This window comes from Mus caroli, chromosome 15 (genome assembly GCF_900094665.2).
Source record: "Mus caroli chromosome 15, CAROLI_EIJ_v1.1, whole genome shotgun sequence".
NCBI classification, from domain to species: Eukaryota; Metazoa; Chordata; class Mammalia; order Rodentia; family Muridae; genus Mus; species Mus caroli.
Window position 1 is genome coordinate 79,909,918 of NC_034584.1, and position 23,477 is coordinate 79,933,394.

Below are 23,477 nucleotides of genomic sequence, written 5' to 3' on the forward strand. Positions count from 1 at the left end.
CCCACAGAAGAGGTGGCCTATAGGCTTTTGGGGTCCCACTTACTCGAGGGAGTGGTTCCAGAATACACAGACAGGTTTGCTTCGTTCTTCCGTCTCCAACAGGGAGAACTCCACCAGGACAGGCCTCTGCAGAGAGCTGGGGAGTGGGGTCCCCTCACTGTACACCATAGCACTCACCACGGGGGTGTTGATGACAGGCCGGTTAGGCAGTCTGTCAGAGAGGGAAGATCACAGAATAAACACAATCAATTCACGGTCCAAGAGACCCTGAGTCCAGGCACTATGAAGACACAGTCAAAGGAGCAACCGAGACACAGGCCTCGGACACAGATCACCGCACTGCCCTCAGGGGCGGCAGGGGGTCGGAGGGGGGTGGGTCTGGGCTGCAGTGCTGGTATTCTCAGTGCAGGGAGAGTTGCCACCTCCAGGGGAAAGGGGCTATGGAAACTTTAAGGAGCAAGTGTGTCTCTGCAAGGATGTCAGAGCCACTACATAGCACTGACTCTGGGAACAGTGACTTGGCCACATATGGAATTGATTAAGTGACCAGAGCCTGGAACCCAGTCATCCATCTCTATGCTTCGAAAGACAAGGGTGGGCAACAAGAAAGCACCCAGAGGCTATATATAGTAGCTCAGAGGCATGGCCTATGACAGCCTTCTGTTCAGGAGCAATAGAGACTGTTCAGCACACTGGCTGGGTGGCCCATGGGACTGGGCCAGCAGAGCACAGATACCCCTACAGGTTATCATCCATGACAGCCCCTGAGTGTGGCGTGGACGACAGAATGGAGCCCATGGAGGCACGAGGTGGTGCTAACAAGGGGAACCTGTGGGCATAAATGGGAGTGTGAATCAAGACAAAGAGAATGACCGTCCCAGGGCACAGAACCTCCTGTTGGCAGTCACCGCAGGCCAGAGTTATGGCATAATGTTACTGTGAGTCATCAGGACTTTGATTTGTGGGGGCCTCATGGTGCTGAGGGAATGGGTCCCCTCAAGGTCCTTAACCCAGGACTCACCGGAGGCTGCGATGGTCGGGGTCATAGTGTTCAGGCAGCAGCTGACCCAGGGTCCGGTAAATGACGACCAGGGCAACAGCAAACTGGCTGGGCTCATCGGGATGTCTCCTCCGTCTGCTGGATGAGGTTTCCCTCTCAGCCCTGGGCTCTGGTTGTGCCGTGAGTGGGGTAGTCCTCCGATTGGTCAGCCTCACCACGGGGCCTTCTGTAATTCCAGAACAGCGTGTGAGGACTCAGAACAGGCATCTGTGCCACCAAACAGCTTCTACACTCTTAAAGTTGGCAGATGGAACTCAACATGGAGCCTCCTCAGAAGCCACATATCAGTAGCCCATAGCCAAGTCAGCTCAAAGGTGTCATGTGACAGACGGGGGGGGGGGGAATCTTCTTGCCACCCCCACCCACCTCCATCCTTTCTGGAGCCACTCAGAGCACTGCTGGGAGCTGACAGTGGGGAGAAGGGCCTTCTGTACACATGGGCTCTGTGCCTTGTGCTTTCTTGCTTCATGCTAAACGGGGACGTGTTTCCAAGTGTACATGAGAGAGACCATGTGTACACCCCACACATAAGTAAATATTTGGGGTGCCCAAGCCTACAGTGTCTTGCCACTCACTGAAGCAGCCATGATGCTGGAGACCCTGGTGTGGGTCTGACTGTCTTGGCTCCTGGGCTTGGTGGGGGAGAGGACAGAGAGAGAGATGTGGCCATGTTCCCTGGATCAAGATGTGGTAGGGATGGGCCTCCTTCCTTCCTGCCTGAGTGAGGCTCCTAACAGCCGGCCTATTAGACCATATGCTGCCTGACGACCAGGGAGCGGGTCCTATGTTGACCAACCCTGGTGTTTGAGCAGCTTATAGATTTAGTGCAATGAATACAATGCCACCCGCAGGGCTATGAGGCGCTGGGGAGTGGACAGTACGGGATTCCTCCCATGTGAATGTTCCATGGCAAACAGGGTTTCTCTGAGCCATGTCTCAGAGCAGATAGGTGACAGTGTTACAGAGACAGAGTTCTCTTCTAGGTAACAGTGCTAAGGAATAGACACATGTATACACATGTGAGAATAGTGTAGCTGTGCACAGTGTAGGCAATATACATAGGTGGATGTGCATGCACAGAATATTCACATACATATAAGCACACACATGGAACATATATACACACAGGACATAAACATACATGCATATGGAATACACACACATATATATATAATCTATACATGCACACCTGAAATATAAGCATGTATACATCCACACCAGAATATAAACACATGTATATGCACACCTGGAATATGCATGTGTGTATGTGTATACACACATATATATTTATGTATATATAAATATATATATACACACATATATATACATACATACTAAATATACACACATATATGTACACTAATATATGCACATATACTCACATACTGAATATACACAAATGCATATTAACATATATACAAAAACATCTGAATATATACATATATGAACACTAATATATGTACACACACAAACTGAATATATACACATATGCACATATATATATTGAATATATATGCAACATGCACCTCAGGAACATACACACCCACGTATACATTGAATACATGCACACTTGCATGCAGGGAACAATCCTAGCTAATGCTCTTCAGCTCACACACAACCACAATCACTTCCTGGTCAGCTGTGAGCAAGCACGGAACCACATATATGTGGAAGCTGCAACTGAACGATTTGGAAGATAGGGCCTGGACCAAGGTTGGTCCTACATCCACGAGACCCTCCCACAGGGTTTAATAAAGACACCTGAACATTGTTCAAGCCTGCTTGGTTCATGGCTCACTCAGGGCACACTTGGGACTCTTTCGAGGATCACTCCATCCTGAAGGATGGGGACCCCCAAAGGAACAAGAGACATCTAGATGGCTTTACCTTTTTTCTCTGGTGGCTTGAAGGTGTCAGCCGGGAAGGACACGAAGGACTCCAGCTCCCTTGGGAACTCCTCCTGAATGTCCTCAAACCTTGGCACCTGGGCACCGGTGAAGTTCAGCTTGTCGAAGATGTCAACTGCAAGAACTGGGGACAACCCCTTTACTCAGCCTCAATGTTAGAGCGTTTCTGAACCCACAGTTGTGAAATGACAGTTTTTTCAACAGCAACCATTGTCTCTGGGACGAAACCTACTGAGGGCCGCACAGGACAACACGGGTCAGAGTTTGACAATCTGGCTCTTTATGGTGGCATTTGGCACTGTCTTGCATGGCTCTGATGGGGTGGACTATGCGGGTCAAAGCTGGCCACAACAAGAGGGGTACCGCGCCAACCGGCCCTGTTCCACAGGCCATGTCATTCCCCTGCAGCCTCTCCAGGTAGTGAAACAGCCACAGCTGTCTCTAAGCAAGCTTGGCCGCACAGGCTTATACACTCAGCAGCATGGGCTTCCATTTTCTGTTTGCTCTCTGCCTTGTAGAAGCACCTAAAAGCCCCCGATGTAACACCCAGTCAGGCTGTCCCTTAGCTGGTGCCGGCCACCACTACCCTGACAAAGAGGTAGAGTCACACCTTTATATGCCAGGGGCCTCCTCAAATCATCCTGCCTGTTTAAGACTCTCTGCTAGCAGCCAAGCATAGTGGTGCACACCTTTAATCCCAGCACTTGGGAGAAAGAGGCAGATGGACTTCTATGGGTTATTTAGAGGAACCCTGTCTGGAATGGAGATTCCCAGGGACTTGGGGCCTTCTTGCCAGCTTTGTCCAAACAGGCTGGAGACTGCTTTTTATTAACTTGGGGCTTTCTCTACCTTGAAGGAATCAGGACTCCTAAACTCCCAACCCCAGAGCAGTGTGCACTAGTGTTTCAGGTAACGTGGGCCATGGAGTCCTGACAGCACTGATTGCTTAGGGAAAGGTAGGAACACTTGTACCTCCATCCCCACATATATTTTTATACATGGTGAATGGGAGATGGGACATATTGACCCCAAGCAGGGTGCACTGTGGGAAATCCCAAACCTGGGTGTCTCAAAAGGCCAGCTGGACTCTACAAAGACCCTAGGGTGACACCTCCACAGAAATGACGTCAGCAACTATGACATCAAATGCTAGATGCCTTTCGAATTGGGCGACTTCTCCCATTTTATAGACAAGAAGCCTAGGGCTAAAACTGCTGGCTCACTTTTCTACAGACTGCCTGGGCTGAGGCTGTGTCCCACCCGCATCACTGTTAGGGGGTCTCGGCATCTGGGCAGCAGGCCAGGTGCCCGGCCCTTCCCTCAGGTCAGTCCATACTCATGTTGGCGGTGACGATGACAAAGGGCCTCAGATAGGTCCTCTTCACATTCCGTGCCACGTTGCTGAAGTACGCCTCGAAATGCCTCAGTAGCTGCGCTGCACCAGCCTCACTTCGCTGGATCTGTTCCCACGCTGCCTCTGTAGCTGGGGCCAGGAGGGCGCTGCCAGTATGGACGACATCCTGGACAGACAGACAGACAGACAGAGAAAGATGGTAATCAGTCTTGTGTTCTTAGATACCCTGGTCCTGAGGTGGAGAAAAATACCTTCTAGACAGCCATGAACTGACCAGGACTGACCTGGACCAGGAAAGCAGGGCTTAGAGTTATTATCAGGGACCAGAGACTCTGCCAGGAGGATGCCCTGCTGAGAGCCAGGCCAGGGGGACATGGAGTGGGGGTGGGGCTTTGCAGGGGGCAGCAGGAGGAGGCTGAATAGTTCATCACTAGGTTCTGACACTCTCAAACCCTTGGGCAAATGGGACGTAAGGTCCACATGCCTCAGTTTCCTTATCTGTCAAGTGCAAGGCTAAAATACACACCACTCAGAACACTAGGCCTACCGAGAAGTCCTTAACTGTAGCACTGCTGACAGGGAGGCCGTGGCCTGCCCTTGCCTGGCCACACAACACTAAGAAAAGAATGGCTCACACCCGAAGTGAAGGGTCACTCTCCTCTCACCTCATGAAAATTAGCCTCTCGGGTGGCTGCCAGGTCAAAGCCCTGCTGGCGGCTCTCATGCTGTAAGATGCGGGCCAGCAGCTGGTAGGCCGTACGCACATCATTGCCAAAGAGGGTGCTGTTCCCCTGTGTGGCGTTCCTCAGTGCCTTTGCCAGCCGCAGGGACCGGTTCCCATCCATTCTTGTCTCGTTGCGGTTCAGCTTCTCATTCTGGAACAAAGGGGAAAGGGCAACGTTGGCAAATGGATTTCACTTGTTTTGGGCCCTTGACGCCATTCAGAAATTCTCTACTTTTTAGTATTCTCCATAGTACTTCAAAGACCCCTAAACCCTGCTGGGTGTGGTGGTGCACAACTTTAATTCCAGCATTTGGGAGGCAGAGGCAAGTGGATCTCTGTGAGTTCGAGGCCAGCCTGGTCTACAGAGTGAGTTCTGGGACAGCCATGACTACACAGAGAAATCCTGTCTTGGAAAAAAAGAAAGGGAGGGAGGGAGGGAGGGAAGGAGGGAGGGAGGGAGGGAAGGAGGGGAGAAAAAAGATCCTCAAACCAAGAAAGATCCTGAATTGGCAACAGTAACAAGGAAAGGGCAGGTCTGAGGAAGTAAGATCTGAGTTTGGTGACAATGAGGCCTCCGTCTGCAGAACCAGACTCGGAGGGGACAGAAGAGCCACTTACTTGAGTCAGGGAAGAGGGCCTGGCCCCTGGCCTCTGAAGTCCTCACATTGCCCCTTCCCTATCTGCCTCCAGATTCATGGCCTCTGGGGAGCCATACCTTATCCAAATACAGCCCCACCCCCATCACATCTCCTGGAGGCGCCTCCCTGAGGCTGGGACCTACCATGGCCTTAAGGTCCACAAAGGAGCCCGAGGTGCAGTTGAAGAGCTCTGGGGGAAGCCAGCCCTTCTCCCCGCTGCAGTGCCGGACTGCGTTACCTTGGGAACAGAAGCATGCTCAGACTGTGGGTCACTCCTAGTAAGGCCTCAAACCTATGCACATACTTGGCCAACCCTTGCACTGAGCACGGAGGAGGATCCAAATTGGGGGGGGGGGAGTGCTACACCAGTCAAGTTCACAGCCACGGGACACGTGTTCTCATCTTCCCGTGCCGTGTGGAAATCACCTCTAAGCTGCCCTGACAGTCAAAGCAGGCCTTCTGGGTTCCCAGCAATACAAACAACCGTATGGGCATGCGCGAGTCTGGGAGCCAGTGAGCCAGTGCTGAAGATCCCCACACAAGTCTTACTGAAGACAGCACAGACTCCACTACCTGCCATTTTACAGAGAAAAATTATATAACAATAGGTGACTTGGTGAGTTGTCAAGGCCCTAGGCAGGGAGTGGCAAAGCCCCAGTATCTAAATGGAAAGAGATAAAGAGTCACAGGCCATTTTCACCTGTTATGCTCTGCCTCTTGCTACTGAGGGAAAAGCATATCATTTCTCCCAATACATTCCTTAATGACATTTTAAAATTAAACTGAGCGAGTATGGGTGTTTTGTTGGTCAGCATGTATATCTGTGCATAACCTGTGCATAATCTGTGCATAACCAACACATGCGTGCCTGGTGCTCAGAGAGGCCAGAAGAGACCTTCAAATCCCCTTGGGACAGGAGTTGCAGATGGTTGTGAGCCACCACATGAGTTCCGGGAATTGAACCCTGGTCCTCTAAAAGAGAAGCCAGCACTCTTAAGCATGGAGCTACCTCTTTAGCCTGTGACATTGTTTCAACAATGATTCTTAAACGCTCTGATACCCAGGACACCTGCCCAGTAAACGTCTGGTTTCCTAATCCCAAGGACAATGCCGGCAGAGGACTTACCCACGGATCCTTTGGGGCACGGCACCGCTGCTGGCTGCCCAAATTTCGTCTGTGGCCACCAGATGCCAGCCTCAAATGCTCTGGGACATCCATTGTAGATCACTGAGGACAGAGGAGGAAGTCACTCAGCTCAGCTGTACACACGTCCTACATTCCACCCACAAGAGTGACCCTCCCAACACCGTCCAGTCACCATGCACATTAGAACAAGCTCTGGCCCAGGGCCTCAGGACTCAGCATAAAGGCTACCGGGACTGTCTAAGCCCCAGGGATGTACAGGAACATATGTGCACACGCTTAAGCCTACATGTAAAATATGCCACATCTGTTCTGCAGTGTGACCAGAAAGGGGTCAAGGGACAACCTTCACAGCCGAGCGAGGTGACCTCCGCGAAAGGATTATCACAGCGGTTGCACTGACGGCCGATGACACCAGGCTTGCAGGCACACTGCCCAGTGTCCATGTCGCAGGCACGGCTGTGGGAGCCGTGGGGGAAACAGTCACAGGGAAGGCAAGCATCCTGGGCTGGGGGCTTGTAGTAATTCTCCTGCAAAAGTCACAGGTGGGGCCGGTGAAAGTTCCTGCGGTTGAGGCGGGTGGGGCTCCCCACAGCGGCAGCTAAGCACACCTGGCTGTGAGACCAGGTGTCATGCTGTACACACATTGGTGTCTGGGCACCAAGACAGGGTATAGCTTGTGTATATGTGTGCATGGGGGTGCTGGGAATCATATATAAGGCCTGGGCTCTGCCCTGTGAACCATATCCCTTGCCCTCCAGACTTGAAAAGCTTTGTCATCACTGGGTACCAACTTGTTTGCAAAAGGCCAAGACAGCAGCTGACTTGGAAAACCAAGCCTGATGATGTCAGAGATGTGGCGACCTGCACAGAAATGACTTGGTCTGGTATTCCTCACTGGATGTGGGGCTGCAGGAAGACCACAGTGGCTTCCAGATCCCATGGTGGGGCAGTCTGAGCCATGTTAGATAAAAAAAAAAGCCCTGTGGTGTTCACAGAACACAAGTGAGAAGCCCCACATTTGTTTATTTGTTCTGGTTTCTCTGTCTAGCTCTGGCTGTCCTAAACTTCCTCCGTAGACCAGGTTGGCCTCAAACTCAAGAGATCCGCCCTGCCTCTGCTGACAGAGTGCTGGGATTAAAGCCATGTACCACCGCCTGGCATGATCCAACATCTATATGCATGCATGTATGTGTGTATGTGTGTGTGTTTGTGTGTGTGTGAGACTGTATACAGGTAGGAATATACACTGATGTGTGTGCTTAGATAGGAGGTGCATGTGAATACAGGTGGACATGTGTATGAAAGTATATGATACCCTTACAGGTGCATCTGTCCATGTATATAGACTCATGTCTGTATGTAGGACTGGGCATGCATGGCCAGCTTGCCAGGCTCAAGCCTGGGGTGGGTGGGGACAGGCTGGTGGCATCTCACCTTGCACTGGCATTGGCCATTGGTCTTGTTGCAGTCGGGATCAAAGCCTTGGCTGACAGCACAGTGACAGGGGCCACATACCGGGCTCCCCCACCAGCCTTTGGGGCACGGAAGGTCGACTCTGATAGGAAAACAAGGTGACAGATGAAGGACACTTACGAGTTTTGTGCCCTCATCGCTACTACCTTCAGGTGCCACAAACCCAGCCAGGCTCTATGTACAAAAATGCTGTTAAAAATAATGGTTTTCTCTATGTTTTCATTTAGCTTGAAAACACATGTGAAAAGACCACCGATGGCCTCAGGTTACACAGACAGAAGGGATAGGGAGGAAATGGCATCTGTGTGTACTTCTCTGTAGGAGAGGAGACAGGAGAGATGGGGACAAAGGCTGAGAGGGCCACAAGGCAGAGCCACGGGGTCTCTTACTTGTTCTCACAGTACTGCCCATAGTGGCCGGGTCCACACTTGCAGGAGTAGCCTCGAGGAGTATTGGGGGAGCGCACACAGGCTGCCACGTGCTTGCAGGGGTTCAGGAGACACGCATCCACACACTTTTTCCCAAAGTACCCTGTGGAGACAGGACCAGGATCACCTCCACGTTAACGTTTCTCCTGCAGCCCACGCTTCCTGAAGCCGATAGTTCCCGCCACTCAGCAGAAGGGAGTGGGCAGTAGCCTTGCCTCCAGATCACAAGAGACAGACTGGAGAAAACACGGAGGATAACCTGCCCAGGCCAGGGGAGGGCCAGATGGAGGGGTGTGGGTCGTGGTCATTCCAGAGACGTGGGAAGTGGGAGCTATCAGTGTACTTACGACTCTCCCCACATTCTCAGTTCTCGCCAAGCCACCAAAGATGACCAGTGATGGTGTGGCCTGGGGAGCACTGAGACAGTGAGTCTGTTTCCAGTAGAAAGCCGCTCGGCCTTCTGAGGGGAGCAGGGAGTCTGAAAGAAGGTGAGCCTCTGTAGCTCAGGCTAGCCTAGAAATTACTATGCAGCCCAAGTTGGCTTCAAACATGCAGCAATTTTCCCCGTCATGACCTCCCAAGCGCTAGTTAGGCACTATGGGTATTTTATAGGGACACCATGTCTGAAGTGAAGGTCCCCACCTCTGTCACAGATGCAGGAGTAGCTGTCCCATGTGTCACGGCAGTGGCTATGGGGAGGGCAGGGGCTTGAGGCACATGGGTCTTCCACGTCACAGCCGTCCTTCACCCTGACCTTGAGGGCGTCATTCATGTTCAGGGTGGCAATGTTGGTGGACGTCTCTCCCATCCTCACTCCCTGCATGTAAACAGTGGGGGCAGCCAGACTCAGTCCCAGAGTGGCAGAACTGGAGGACCGCCCACTCTGCAGAGGCTAAAGGGAGGTTAAGAGAGCCCCAAATTCTCTCCCAATCAGAGCAGCTCTTATCCCCACAGCTTGGAGGCTAGAAATATGGACAATGTTGGGGTCGTGCAGCATAGCTAGCAGCGAAGGAACGTGTGACTTGTGCCCACCGCAGGGGGCTGTGAATGGGACCGTGGATTAGCTGCTCCTTCAGCTGTGCTACACCTGTGCGGACATGATGCTAGATCAGGTAGCTGTGGCAGAAGTAAGAGGCTGAAGGCTTGGGATGTGGGGAGGGGTGGATGGGAGTGGAGTTGGATCCTTGGCATGGGGGGGAGGGTGCTGTGAGGGAAGGCGAGTGTGAGCAGTATACATGAGTTAAGAGTCTGGGATGCCTACAAGAGGGACCATTACATTGTTAAAGACTAACTGAAAAAGCCATACCGACTATAGTGACGGAGGCCTGAGCCAGCCAGTAAAGATGTCGTTCCAAGCCCACCATACCTGCATACAGCCTCGGAAACCATGGCGGACAGAGACCTTGTCCTCGGTCACACCTCCGATGACAATAGTCCGCATCTTCAACCCAGGAAGCTGATTCCCAATCTGCACTGTGCTCTACATGGAGAGAGGGGGGTAGGGTGGGGGGGAGTGGGTGTCTGGGCACACCTTCCCAATGGGAAAAACATACTGAAGATTTCAAGCAGACGAACACGCACCACCTCCTTAGAGCCTCCCAAAGGAAGGCTGACCTTCACACTTGGCTGATGGAAAGCCGATTGACTATATGTGGCACAGTAGGCACGGGATCCAGGGGGGTCAGTGGGGAAGGTGTACTGGCTGGTTTTGTGTGTCAACTTGACACAGCTGGAGTTATCACAGAGAAAGGAGCTTCAGTTGAGGAAATGCCTCCATGAGATCCAACTGTAAGGCATTTTCTCAATTAGTGATCAAGGGGGAAAGGCCCCTTGTGGGTGGGACCATCTCTGGGCTGGTTGTCTTGGGTTCTATAAGAGAGCAGGCTGAGCAAGCCAGGGGAGGCAAGCCAGTAAAGAACATCCCTCCATGGCCTCTGNATCAGCTCCTGCTCCCTGACCTGTNTGAGTTCCAGTCCTGACTTCCTTTGGTGATGAACAGCAGCATGGAAGTGTAAGCCGAATAAACCCTTTCCTCTCCAACTTGCTTCTTGGTCATGATGTTTGTGCAGGAATAGAAACCCTGACTAAGACAGAAGGCATGGGTAAACCTCATGTCCCGTACTCGGCATAGAACCAAGAGCCGTGCTGAGAGAAGGGGCTTGGGTAAGCAGGAGGCAAGCAGGGAGTGAAGACCATGCATTCCCCATGATGGGAATCTGGGTCCCAGCTGGCTCCTATCCCCAGCAGGGGGCCTCTATACTCAACAGCTATGCACTCTCAGAATGTAGTATAAGCCAGACCGAGACTCATGAGTCTGCAGTCCCTCAGTATGTGGGCATCTTCGGACATGTGCCATGCTCTCTGGCTGGGAATTGCAGAAACCAGTCTGGTTAAGTGAGCATTCTGAGAGTACCATCTAGAGACAGCTGCCCCCTGGGACAGAGGTGTGTCTGTGTCATCCAGCCCCTCTGGGTCCTGGGTCTTATCCAGCTTTATTCACTATACCCATTTCTGGGAAAAGTGCATTGGTACCTGTGCCTGGGTAGAGGCCCGGGGCTGAGCAATAAGATGCTACCAAAAGCAATTTCACTGAGAGAAAAGCCCTACAAAGGGATCCACAGCACCACGATGAGAGACCGAGGTAGGCAGAGCCCAACTCTAGACTACAGAAGTCTCCCCATCCTCATTCATGGAATGGGAACTCTAAACCCGGTTATGTTGACCAAACCCACAAGGTCCCTGCAGGTCCTGGCACAGTGTCATTGTGCTTCCCCATGGGCTGAGGAAGGGACTATTCCAAGGAGGGTCCAGGCACATGCTCACCTGGTCCATCCCATAGTCCAAGGTCATGACTGCCAGGTATTTGATGTCCTTGCCCTCCTTGGCACTCCTCAGTTCTATGAGCAGGTGATGCCACCCCCCGTCAGTTATCCGGGACTTGGACAGCTGCATGGATGCCACGTCAGAGGGGCCGTAGGAGACCTCAAAGCGGATGTAGCTGTTGAGAATCTGTAGGGCAGAGAGAGCCGCACCGACTGACTGGTGTCATAGCGGGACAGTGCAGTACAGTGCTACAGTTACGGTGACATGGAAAACAGCCTGCGGACAATTACAAAGCCATGCAGACAGACTTAGGGCGTGGTAACCAGAGTGAAAAAAAAATGGATTTTTAAAATAAGGAGCCAGGCATGATGGTGCACACCTGTAGTCCCAGAACTTGGGGGTAGGGGGCGGGGGCAGCAAGGATGAGTCTGAGTTTTGGGTCAGCTTGTTATAAATAGCAAGTTTTGGGCCAGCCTGGGCTACCACAGTGAGACTACCCCAAAAGAGAAAGGAAAAACAAAATAAAAACAAAACAAAACAAAACAAAAAAGTAAAAAACAAAACAAAACAAACAAACCAAAGAAAGACAGATTTGGCTGGGGACATAGCTCGGTGGTAAATTACTTGCCTGGCAGTGTAAGGACCCAGCTTTAGCAACACACACACACACACACACACACAAGGGGTTGGGAATTAAATACAATTCCAGTTTGTCAAGACCTAATCTTGTTTAACAACATACATGTAAATCTAGAGTATGGCACCTAGCCTGTAACAGAATTTTAAATGAATGCAGTTAAGGCCAGGCATGCTTTTAGTCCCAGCACTCAGAAGCAGAGGCAGATCTTCATAAGTTTGAGGCCAGCCTGGTCTAAACAGTGAATTCCAGGCAAGCCAAGATGAAACAAAACAAAACAAAACAAAACAAAACAAAACAAAAAAAATCAAACAAACAAAAATCAAACCAAACCAAAACCGAAAACAAGAAAAAAAAATAAACAAAGAAGAGAGGAATGAGAGAAATGAATGCAGCCAGGGCTGACAAGATGGCTCAGGAGGGAGAGGGGCTTGCTACCAAGCCCGATGACCCGATTAGAATCCTGGGACCCACAGGATGGAAAGAGAGAACTGACTCCCACAAGCTGTCCTCTGGGTCACACATACACACATATAGTTAAATGAATAGACACATAAACATACAATTTTAAATGAGTGCAGCTGGGACAATGCCTAGGTGCTTCTTTAACTTGACAGGATATTGGGTGAGCTGGACCATCCTCCTCCTGTGAGGTGGGACATCTGTGTGAAGCTCTAAGTGGCACTCCAAGAGTCGCAGGGACAAAGGCCATGGGGAAGGAACTCTGGTTTCCCCCAGGGCTACCATCTGGTTCTGAAGACTCAAACTTCAGCAATTGCTGAAGAGTGTCCTGTAGGCCCATGGGATAAGGACCACAATCCCAATCCCAGCAAGGCTGGATGGGCCAGCATCTTCAAGCAAGGCTGGATGGGCCAGCATCTTCAAAAGCAAGGCTAGATGGGCCAGCGTCTTCGAGGCTTTGCGCTGGGACAACAAAAGGCTATGACACTTGTAGTAAACAAAAAAACAGCAGATCTTTTAGGAACAGATGCATGGCTTTGACTCTCTCAAGTCTGTGACTACTTCCCCCAGTTGCTGCCTACCACAAACAAGGTGCCATGCCAATGACACCAGTCTTTCTAGATTTTCAGTACAATGCCTAGCATTGAATAAAAACATCCCAAAATACGAGGACACCGTAGCATACCTAAAACTCAAGGGTAGAACAGACCAGACCCAGGAATAGGGAGAGGGATGGCAGAATTGTTCGACACAGTGGCCATGAGAGCCACAGGCAGACCTGGGACCAGCAGACTCTTTTCTGGCTGTTAGGGTAACATTCCAGAAAGATCAAGTGACCACACTTAAATACATGGAAGAAGAAAAAAAAAAGAAAGAAAGAAAGCAGGGATGTGGCTTATGTCAGATGTTCACTGTTCCATTAAAGATAATGCCCAGCAAGATGAGTCTCAAGATATAAAAGCCACACACGACCACGCAGCTGAAATTAAAAATCTAGAGCATTCTGATAGTAAAAGGTCAGGCACAGCTGGGGCATGGTGGTGGCGCATGCCTTTAATCCCAGCTCACAGGAGGCAGAGGCAGGTGGGTCTCTGAGTTTAAGACCAGCCTGGTAGAAAATGTGAGTTCCAGGACAGCTAGGGCTACACTGAGAAGCCGTCTCAAAAAAAAAAAAAAAAAAAAAAAAACCAAAAGGATGGACAGAGACCCTATAGGAAGAAGCGCTGGTGCGACTATATCAGTAGACAGAGCAACTTTAAGGCAAGCACCATCACCATCACATGATGACCACAGCCAGTTAGCCAGAAAAGAAAGGAAGCTGATTGTCGAAGTTCAGAATCCAATTGCCACCATGGCAAACAGTAAGTATGACAACGACATAGGATTTTTAGAGGCTTTTGTTTTTTTGGTTTTCTGGTTTGTTTTGGTTTGTGTGTGTATGTGTGTGTGTGTGTGTGTGTGTGTGTGTGTTTGTTTGTTTGTTTGTTTGTTTGTTTTTGAGACAGGGTCTACACAGCTCAGACTGGCTTCCAACTTCCTAAGTAAGCCCAGGATGGCCTTGAGTTTCAAATCCTTCAGTCTCTACTTCCTAAAATCTGGGATTACATTCCACCTGGTTTATGCAATGCTGAGAGTGTAGCCCAGGGCCTTGTATACACGAGGCAGGCAATCTACCCACTGAGCTACACCACCAGCCCCTGACACAGTCCAGGCCTGTGTCACCACAATCAATGCCACAGTCTCAACACATGTGGCTCTTCTTACTTAACGACAGCATAGAACACATTCTTTTCAAGTCCACACAGAATATTGACGAAGGCTGGTTGGATCCAGGCTTTAAAGCAAGTCTCAACACATTTCCAAGGGCTGAAACTCAGGGGCCCCAAGTTGTGTGGTCTCTAACCATTAGAAACAATATCAAAGGTTTCAATACAAAGTGTCTCATGCTGGATAACTCAAGGTACTCCACAGGCCTCAGGGGAAGCCCTGACAGAAAGGACTAATGTCTTGACTTTGGTCTCTGCCACTAGATGATTTTGGAAGGCAATTTTCGCCATTTTACATATTGCTTCCTTTGCCTCACACAAGTTTTCTGGGCTATTCTCTCTCACTGGCCTTGCTGGCAAACCCCTCAAAAAAAGAGATCAACAAGGAAGTTGAAAATGGCATGTGTCTGCAACAAAAGGAGAGGCTGTGAATAAACCCCAGGACAGGGACAGGAGCAGCCACCCATCGTGTACTTCTACTCGATTCAAGACAGATGTCAACAACAATATGGTTATTCTGCTTGATGATATAGCTGGATCTGGGCTGCCTAACAGTAATTAGCCAACTTTGGCCTGACACAGGATGGGGACATTCAAACTGCTGCATCACAGCGCTCTCTTGGCAGTCAGGACGCCACAAGCTGAACATGACACACAAACCCTGCCCCACCCCCAATTCCTGTTAGAGCAGCCTCTGCGAACCATAACAAGGTGGTCCCTTGGGTTGCTCATGAGGTCTACAGGACCCCCTTAAAGCCCTCCTTGGTGTATCCAGTCTTTAATTCTGTGGCTACCAGGGTTAGTCAGGGCTAACCTTGCTGAACAGAGCCTTTTCCCCTCCAGGTACACTAATGACAGCTTGTAGGCACCCGTCATCACCTGAATGAAAACGGCCAATTTAATATGTTCCGACAGAGCAACACCCACAGAGAAATAGCATCCCCAGGCAGGGCGGTGCTTCCAAGTTCAGGCCAAAGTGAGCTTCTGGCCAGCCGGGAACCTTGTGAAATTACAGCTAATGAGGAAAGAATTTGCCATGCACACCAACAACCCCCAACCTTTGGGGCTGTGACCTCAGGTAAGTGGGCAGGCACAGGCCAGAGGCTGGCTTCTGTCTGGGCTGATGGCCCCACCCTCCAGCCAGTGCAAACAAATCTATCCAAGGGCCCTGTGACCTCTGGCAGAGAGCTGGGAGAAAGGAGGGCTCTGGGCATCCCTGACTCCTCCCACTCTCTGAGCTGAGCTCTGCTGAGGGGTGCTCTGGCTGACCCAGGATCCATGGGGCCTAGGTTACACAAGCCTCTAGCTTCCATTTGCCTCATGTGAAATGGGAGCTTGGTACAGACACTCCTTAGGGTCCACCTCTCCTCTGACTATCTCCGACTTCACTCCAGCAGCCTGACTGGGATGAAGAACAAGAATCCAGGGCCCAGGAAGTAGAAGCAACAAGCTATGGCTTTATGAGGACATGGGGACAGCAGGGGCCATGGGAATTCCAGGAGCCACCACCCTTAAAGCTTGGGACAGACCAGATTCCTCGGGAAGGGAAGAGACAGATATCCAGTAGAGGCTGTGCTGAAGGGGAGGAGGGAGAAAGAGACAGAGGATGACCTATGGGGAAGGAAGTCTACGGGCACCAGGGCTTGTTACATGCACTCACATACATATGGACACATGCATGCACTCATGCATAAACATACATACACATGAGCACACACACACAAACATACATACACATATGGGCACGCATGCACTCGCAGACATATACACAAACGTGCACACAAACATAAATACACGGTCACGAACACATGCAAACACAGACACGTGCATAAAGACATGCCCAGTTATACACACAGATGCACGCGCACACATGCTCAGACACATTCACATACGTAGGCAGACACGAGCACACAGAGAGACTTAGGCACACATGCATGTGCTTACATATACAATCTTTGGAAAAGCCTGAAAGAAAGAAAGACATACTTAGTGACTAGTTCCTCCAGATTTGAGCCCAAATCCTTGCTAAGGGCATGATTCCTCTAAGTGACCATTGACAATGACCCTCTGTGCCTCCTGACTACTGGGAGTGTGTTAACTCCAAGGAAAGCCAAAACTGGAGAATCCTGACCCTGCCCAGGAATTATGGGCCATGGTTTATACAAGAAAATCTGTCTGGTCAGTGCCAATGTCAGAGATACAAGGGCAGAGTTGTGGGCTCAGTGGGACCTCCTGGTCAAGTACGGATTCCCAGACAGAGGGCTCATCCTGAACCTGGGAACCTCTAGGTGAGCCTAGGATAAGGGCTCTCTCTACTGTACAGACACTGGAGGGGTGGAAAGTGAGGGTAGCTCAGTGAGAGAGCCCTGGGTGATCCCCACGAAGGAGTAGCATCCCTTGCTACCTCTGGCTCCAACGACCTAGCAGAAACCATCTGTCATGTAAGAGATATGCGGACGTGTGAATGGGGTGCATTAAAACCACTTCCAAGCCGGGCGTGGTGGCGCACGCCTTTAATCCCAGCACTCGGGAGGCAGAGGCAGGNGGATTTCCGAGTTCGAGGCCAGCCTGGTCTACAAAGTGAGTTCCAGGACAGCCAGGGCTACACAGAGAAAACCTGTCTCGAAAAACCAAAAAAAAAAAAAAAAAAAAAAAAAAACCACTTCCAGAAATGTCCGGGTACTCTGAACTAAAGTTCCAAACAAGCCAAATGGTTAAGAGGTAAATATAAAGAAAACACACACGTGGCATGAAGTAATGGGGTCCTCAAGATCCCTCGAGGCAGGGGCCCGGGGTATGGCAGCATGTAGGTTTAATATGGGGGTGAGAGCTTGTACTTTGCACTGATGGAAGCTCACTCCCCAAATCTGCTGCAGCTCTTTGCCTTTGCCCTGAAAGGCTGTGAATCAAGCCAGGAATAAAAACAAAAACAAAAAACAAAAACCAGCCAAATTCCAGGCAGGCAGATCAGAGCTTCTGTCTAGGGCAAGTTACACAGACCCAGAAGCTCTGAGGTTCTGTGCTCCATTCTGTGACTGCAGTGAAGGACAGTGGGTGCTGGAAAGGAAGTCCACAGGAGCCCACAGTTAGGCACGAACTCTGCACTTTCTCTGTCCTGAACAGCACAATAGCACTGCACCTTGGGTCACCCATATTTCCCTCTGCGTTCTCTCTGCTCACTATTGGACAAGCGTAGGAGGGGGGAGGTGAGTAGCAGATGCCCTTCCCAGGCAGCCTGGGAAACCCCCCGCTGTCTGGTTCTCCTTCTAGAGCACTTGTCTGCTTTGCAGGTGCCTGTGTGGTTCGCAGACACACTCACCTGGAGATGGAGCCTGGAAGATGTGCCAGCTGTGGCTTCCATCAGCACACCATCCTCCTTCCGGGTCCGGAACATGAGCCCCAGGTACCAAGGCACAGAGATGGTGATGTCAAGGTCACTCCACAACACGACGCTCTCACCAGTGAAGCGCTGAGGGTGTGGCATAGCTGCAGATACAGACCAGGGCCTCAGGCACCTCCCAAAATTAGGCAGAGAGCATCTTCTCAGCTGCCAGCCAGGTGAAGCCCTTCTTCACTTTGCCTTTCATTCTAACCCAAATGCTAGCTTCAGACTTGTATATGTGTTCAGTACCACCCTAAAACCCATCAACAGACTCTGTAAATGCCCACCGTGGTTTCTGTACAGCTCACTGGGTAAAGAAGCCCCTGAGTGTTACCAGACACATCCAAAAGTGTGGCAAAGTTTAAGGAGCCCACCCTCTAAATGAGATGACAGTCAACAAGCGGTACTGTGGCACTTGGGACATGGAGCAGGTTCAGCTTTTGGGAGGGTAGGTGGATGGCACCATTCCCTAGGCAGGGGATCATGGTTTATTTAAGACTGAAGACAGAGTGGGGCTTTAGCATGAATGCATGCATTACTCTCTGCTCTTAATTATGGTGATTATGTGATATCACCATTCTGTCCTAAGCTCTGCTACTGTGGCATCTCTGTCACGTTACAATGGACTTACTGTGATCTGGAATCGTGAGCCAAATAAACCCTTTCTCTCTTTTTTTTTCATAGTTTCTTTTTTTTAATTTATTATTTATACAGCGTTCTTCTGCCTGCATGTGTGCACGCACGCCAGAAGAAGGCACCAAATCTCATTAGAGATGGTTGTGAGCCACCATGTGGTTGCTGGGAATTGAACTCAGGACCTCTGAAAGAGCAGCCATTGCTCTTAACCTCTGAGCCATCTCTCCAGCCCCTCATCATGGTGTTTTAACATCACGCGGCAACAGGAAAGAAATAAGACACCACTCAAACCCTGCAGCATCTCAGAGTGATGGGCAGGCGGTCGTCTTTCACGCTCATCACTAGGCCTGATCAGCAGCAGCTGTCAGGAAAGACACCCTAGAACTCCACAGGGCTCAGGTGTGTCCATAGCCACCTTGCTCTTCTGACCTTCATGGCTACCTGCCTTTATATCCTATGGAGCTGATGCCAGGTCCTGGACCTCTCTCCCAGCCTCCCCTAGTCTGCTGTATGTTCCCCCTCCCAGCTGGCAGTCTAGGGAAGAATGAACAAAACCTTACCTTGTTCACAGTTCTTTCCACCAAAGCGGAGCGGGCACTCACATAAGTACGTGTTCCACCTGTTCACACAGGTGCCCCCGTTCTGGCATGAGGTCCCATCGCAGAAGTTCCTCTGAGAAGCACAGCCTATGGGGCATAAGGTGTAGCCTGGTTTTGATCGGAAGATCTCAGGTGGTTCTCACCCTTAAGGACCTTCACCATCCCCCACACTGACCCACGCATGAATGCAATCAACTGGAGACGGCTAGCCAGGAACCTGCTGGCCACGGTGAGAACCCCAGCCTGGAGTGTGTGGCTCTCTACCCATTCCCACGAGGCCCTCACCCACAGGCACATTTCAAGAACTCTCTGGGAAGTAGAAAGAGCCCTTCTATCCCTGGTGTGACCACAAATGTCCAGTGGGTACCATGCTAGTTCTAAACACCCAGGGGCTGTGCCTACCTGCCCTGGTACCATTGTTGGCAATAAACGCAGCCATGTCCACGATCCGGCCATCGATGGACAGGTTTCTCATGCATCCCACAAACTGACGGCTATGCACGGGGAAGTCTTCTGGCAGGTTGGGGACACCACCCAGAAGCAGAGGACCGGTCAGGTCCAGTGACCTGGGAAGGCAAAGTCATCTTCTGTGATATCAAGCCTGGCATTGATGTAAAGCCACCGAGACTCTATCGCCAGAGGTGTCGATCACAATGTAGGTACAAGCCCAAGGTAGATGACAAGAGGTGAGAGTGGGAATCAACCTGAGTCAGGGTCACTGGAGGTACCTCACAGTGTCTCTAACCCTCAATTTCCTTACACTTGCATCATTTCCCAGCAAATGGAGGTTTGGGGGTAACTGAGGGCCGCTACTGAGTTCTGCTCTGCGGTAGAAGGGAGCATCCCACAGTCCCTTGGCTCTCTAGAGAGACAGCGGGATTAGAGCAGAACTCTGCCTCCAGCAGGGAGCAGCTGAGATCCCAGGCAGGGCTCTAGACCCAAGACACAATCCACCAATCAAGTTAAAGCAAGTGAGGATGGGGAAGGATGTGACCTCATCAGGTTCACCTGAACATGACCTTCAAAATGGGATCAAGATTCAGGGCTAGGGGCAGTGGTAGAAACCTGTAATCCCAACCCTAAGGATACTGAGGCTGTGGAATTAGAAGTTGGGGAACAGCCTGGTCTATATAGGGAGACATTGTCTCAAAGCAAAAATCAAAACCTGAGAGCTGGAGAGATGGCTCAGCACTTAAGAGCACTGACTGCTCTTCCAAAGGTCCTGAGTTCAATTCCCAGCAACCACATGATGGCTCACAACCATCTGTAATGGGATCCGATGTCCTCTTTTAGTCTGTCTGAAGAGAACTATAGTATGCTCATATACATAAAATAAATAAATCTTTAAAAAAAATCAAAACCCAATGTTTTACATCCCACCCACAAACCATCAGTTAGGACCCAGCAGGAGCAGGTTCTCCACTTTTGAAGTTCATGTTACCAAAAGAAACTAAAGCAAGGTTAGCCCTGTATGTGGGTGATGGAATCTCTTTGTCCTGGGTTCAAATGATCCCTGAGTGACCCCAAAACCAGCAAAGAGAGCCCAGTCCCTTCCACCTTGTGTAATTCCAGAGTCCAGGGAGCAGCAATCCAGGGAGACAAGGCAAGCATGGCAAGTGGGTAAGACTGGCTTCCCTTCTGAAAAGTGCCTACCGCTTAGCCCAGGCTAGCCTAAGTTCATGATGTAGACCAGGCTATGAAGAATCTCGATACGCGTGCCTCAGCTTCCCAAGTGCTAGAATTATTGATATGCCCTGCCATACTTGGCTTGACAGGTACTTTTGGGGAACTTATTCTGGAGGATTCTGTGGTCTGAGAGGGAAGATGCCTATCCACAGGGAGAGAGTCTGAAACCAGCCTACACAGAGGCTACCAAGGTGCTCTGCGCTGGCCTGGCAAGGGTGACCTGTGTTTAGAGCAGTCCCTGAGTGGTTATGGATGCCCTGTGTCACCCCCTCCAGGAGTCTCACTTCTTGGAGCCGCTCTGAGTGCCCTGGGCAGCACAGCTGTAGTTCCCAACGTAACTTCCAAAGTGCACGGCCACCGCTGCGTCACAGTCATCCACAGTCACCACAGCCACCTTCTCTCCCGATGGCCCGTGGGGCAGGCCCAGGTGGCCAATGTTGGGCTGTGGGGGCAGAAAGAATAGAATTGGTCAGCTCTGTCTCTCACTATGCCCTGGGCGGGTGTCCCAGCTCTGCACGCTCCCTGCAGTGGGGGCATATGCATGACACCTGAGGTACTTCAGCTCCCAACCTGCTACATGGGGTACAGGGCATCTCCCCAGAACACCAGGCCTTCACCGAACCACAGAATGAGAAGTTGCCAGAAATAGGGCTACGGCAGCAAAGTTAAGGCAAACCCAAGGTAGAGAGTGTGAGGGCCTGAGGCAAGATGACTGGGGCCCACACCCAGGGAAGGACACACAGGACCCTCCCTAGAAAGCTGGCTTACAAATACATTTTTATATTTGCTAGGAATAAAAACCCAGGACTACAGACAACCACGCGACCGCAGAACTAAATCTTCGTGTCCCGCAGCTGTCCAAGTCCAGTCTTCCAGGCCGAGAGGAGGAACCCCTGTTGACTAAGTCACACAGTTGCTAGTTCTTCCTTATGGTGGCCTTCAGGTACATCCATGACACAGGACCCTCTTTTTGCTCCTCCGCTGGCTTCTGGCCACCATAGCCCTGGGTTCAGTTTGCAGCTTTCTGGCTCCAATATGGAGACCTGTTTCCCAGCCACCAAAGCTGGAGCCTGATCATGCCAAGTACCCACAGAGAGTACATGCTGCCCTCACCCTTAGATTATCTTCATCCCGAGCTGGAGAGATGGCTCAGTGGTTAAGAGCAACCCACTGCACTTCTGAAGGTCCCCGAGTTCAATTCCCAGCACCCATATGGCAGCTCACACCCGTCTAATGCTGTCTTCTGGCTTACATGCAAATGTAGAAATAAATCTAAGCAAATTATTCTCATCCATTTGCTGGCCTGAGGTGGCCTCTTCCATGTTTCCGGCCAGATCCACACCTCAGGAACCTCTTGGCCTTGGTCCTGCTGCTCACATCACGTACCAGCTTGGGCTCCCACCTCCTCAAGCCATGGCTCCTACCCCGGGGACAGCAGTGAAGCGTCCCCCAGTGTTGCGGAGGCTGCAGCTGCCACCCAGAAACGGCTTCTTTTCCTGTCAGCCCTCATGGTTGCAGGCTCTTGGTGGGCCCTCTTGAGACACCAAGTATCCGCCCATCTAACCTCTGAAATCTTTCTAGGAAGAGACAAGGAGCCAACTGCACTGTAAGGTATGAAGGTCCTGAGTTTTAGAAATGGGCAAACAGCCAGAGGCTCGCAGGCTGTGCTGAGACGGGCAAATGGATTTCCTTTCTGCCTGCATAGCAGGGTACCAAAGTCTATGTCCCTAGGTGCTAGGACCATAAACGCAGGATAGTGTCACTAGATTTTACAACTGGCACATTAGATATAAGACTCCTCCTCCTCCCTGGAGAGTCTGACTACAGTTCTCCTCAACACCCCCTCCCCCTCAAAAAAAAAAAAAATAGGCCTAGACGGGTATACTGACACACCGACAGTCCTAGAACTCAAGAGGCTGAGATTGGAGGATCACTTGAGTTTGGGGGTTCCAGGCAACCTAGCAAGACCACACCTCAAAACAAACAAACAAACAAACCAAACCAAATCCGTGGGCCCAGTGCCACCTCGAGCTGTAACAGTGCCGGGGCAGCTTGCATTAGCATGTTTCTTATACTGCTGGAAACAGCTATAAATACAGAGACTATAATTAAGTCACCCTAATGCCTTTTAACAGGGAATGACGGTGCAGCTTATTCAAAAGTGAAACCTCGGGATTCTCAAGGGAGTGAGGCACCTGCTTGGTGCAGATGCTGCCCTGGAAGGTAGGTCATGGCATGCTGGCAACAGGAGCCCAACCAATTTCCAGTGGCGTATGACCTGGGGTCCATCTGCTCCGGCCACATACCTGAAGCAGTATAGTGGGTGTCTTTGCCACGTACTCACAGTCACATGATGTGAGGCCCTCCACTCTGCCTCCTCCAACCATCTGTCCTAAACAAGCTCATGACGGTAGTTTCTCTGGGTCTAAGGTAGGATTTAAGATTAAAATACCTGGGCTCACTGCATAACTTGTTTGCCAGGCAAGCATGACGACCTGGGTTCAGATCCCCAGGACCCACATATTAGCTCAGTGTGTCTGTGTGCATTCCAACCCTGGGTGGGGGATGGGGGAGATAGATTCACAGAACTAGCTCCAAGTTCAGTGCAAAAAAAAAAAAAAAAAAAAAAAGGGGGGGGGGGGGGGGGGGGGGGGGGGGGGGGCTCAGTGGCTAAGAGCACGGAATGCTCTTCTGGAGGTCCTGAGTTCAATTCCCAGCAACCACATGGTGACAAACAACCATCCGCAACCATATG

General features: G+C 50.8%; 1 protein-coding gene across 3 annotated transcripts in view; it reads right to left on the reverse strand.

Moving 5' to 3' along the window:
• The window catches only part of Celsr1 (cadherin EGF LAG seven-pass G-type receptor 1), a 137,332-nt gene that overhangs the window by 21,717 nt on the left and 92,138 nt on the right, over positions 1-23,477 (reverse strand). For all 3 annotated transcript variants that reach the window (XM_029469792.1, XM_021183487.2, XM_029469791.1), the window contains exons 6-22: positions 21,007-21,164; positions 19,439-19,602; positions 18,998-19,123; positions 17,739-17,905; positions 11,555-11,740; positions 10,098-10,211; positions 9,374-9,548; positions 8,693-8,834; positions 8,265-8,385; positions 7,174-7,357; positions 6,810-6,911; positions 5,827-5,921; positions 4,987-5,196; positions 4,304-4,487; positions 2,948-3,091; positions 1,022-1,226; positions 44-211 (exon numbers count right to left, since the gene is read on the reverse strand). In XM_029469792.1, the coding sequence (XP_029325652.1) occupies positions 44-211; positions 1,022-1,226; positions 2,948-3,091; positions 4,304-4,487; positions 4,987-5,196; positions 5,827-5,921; positions 6,810-6,911; positions 7,174-7,357; positions 8,265-8,385; positions 8,693-8,834; positions 9,374-9,548; positions 10,098-10,211; positions 11,555-11,740; positions 17,739-17,905; positions 18,998-19,123; positions 19,439-19,602; positions 21,007-21,164 (2,645 nt within the window). The remainder of the gene's footprint in view (positions 1-43; positions 212-1,021; positions 1,227-2,947; positions 3,092-4,303; positions 4,488-4,986; positions 5,197-5,826; positions 5,922-6,809; positions 6,912-7,173; positions 7,358-8,264; positions 8,386-8,692; positions 8,835-9,373; positions 9,549-10,097; positions 10,212-11,554; positions 11,741-17,738; positions 17,906-18,997; positions 19,124-19,438; positions 19,603-21,006; positions 21,165-23,477) is intronic.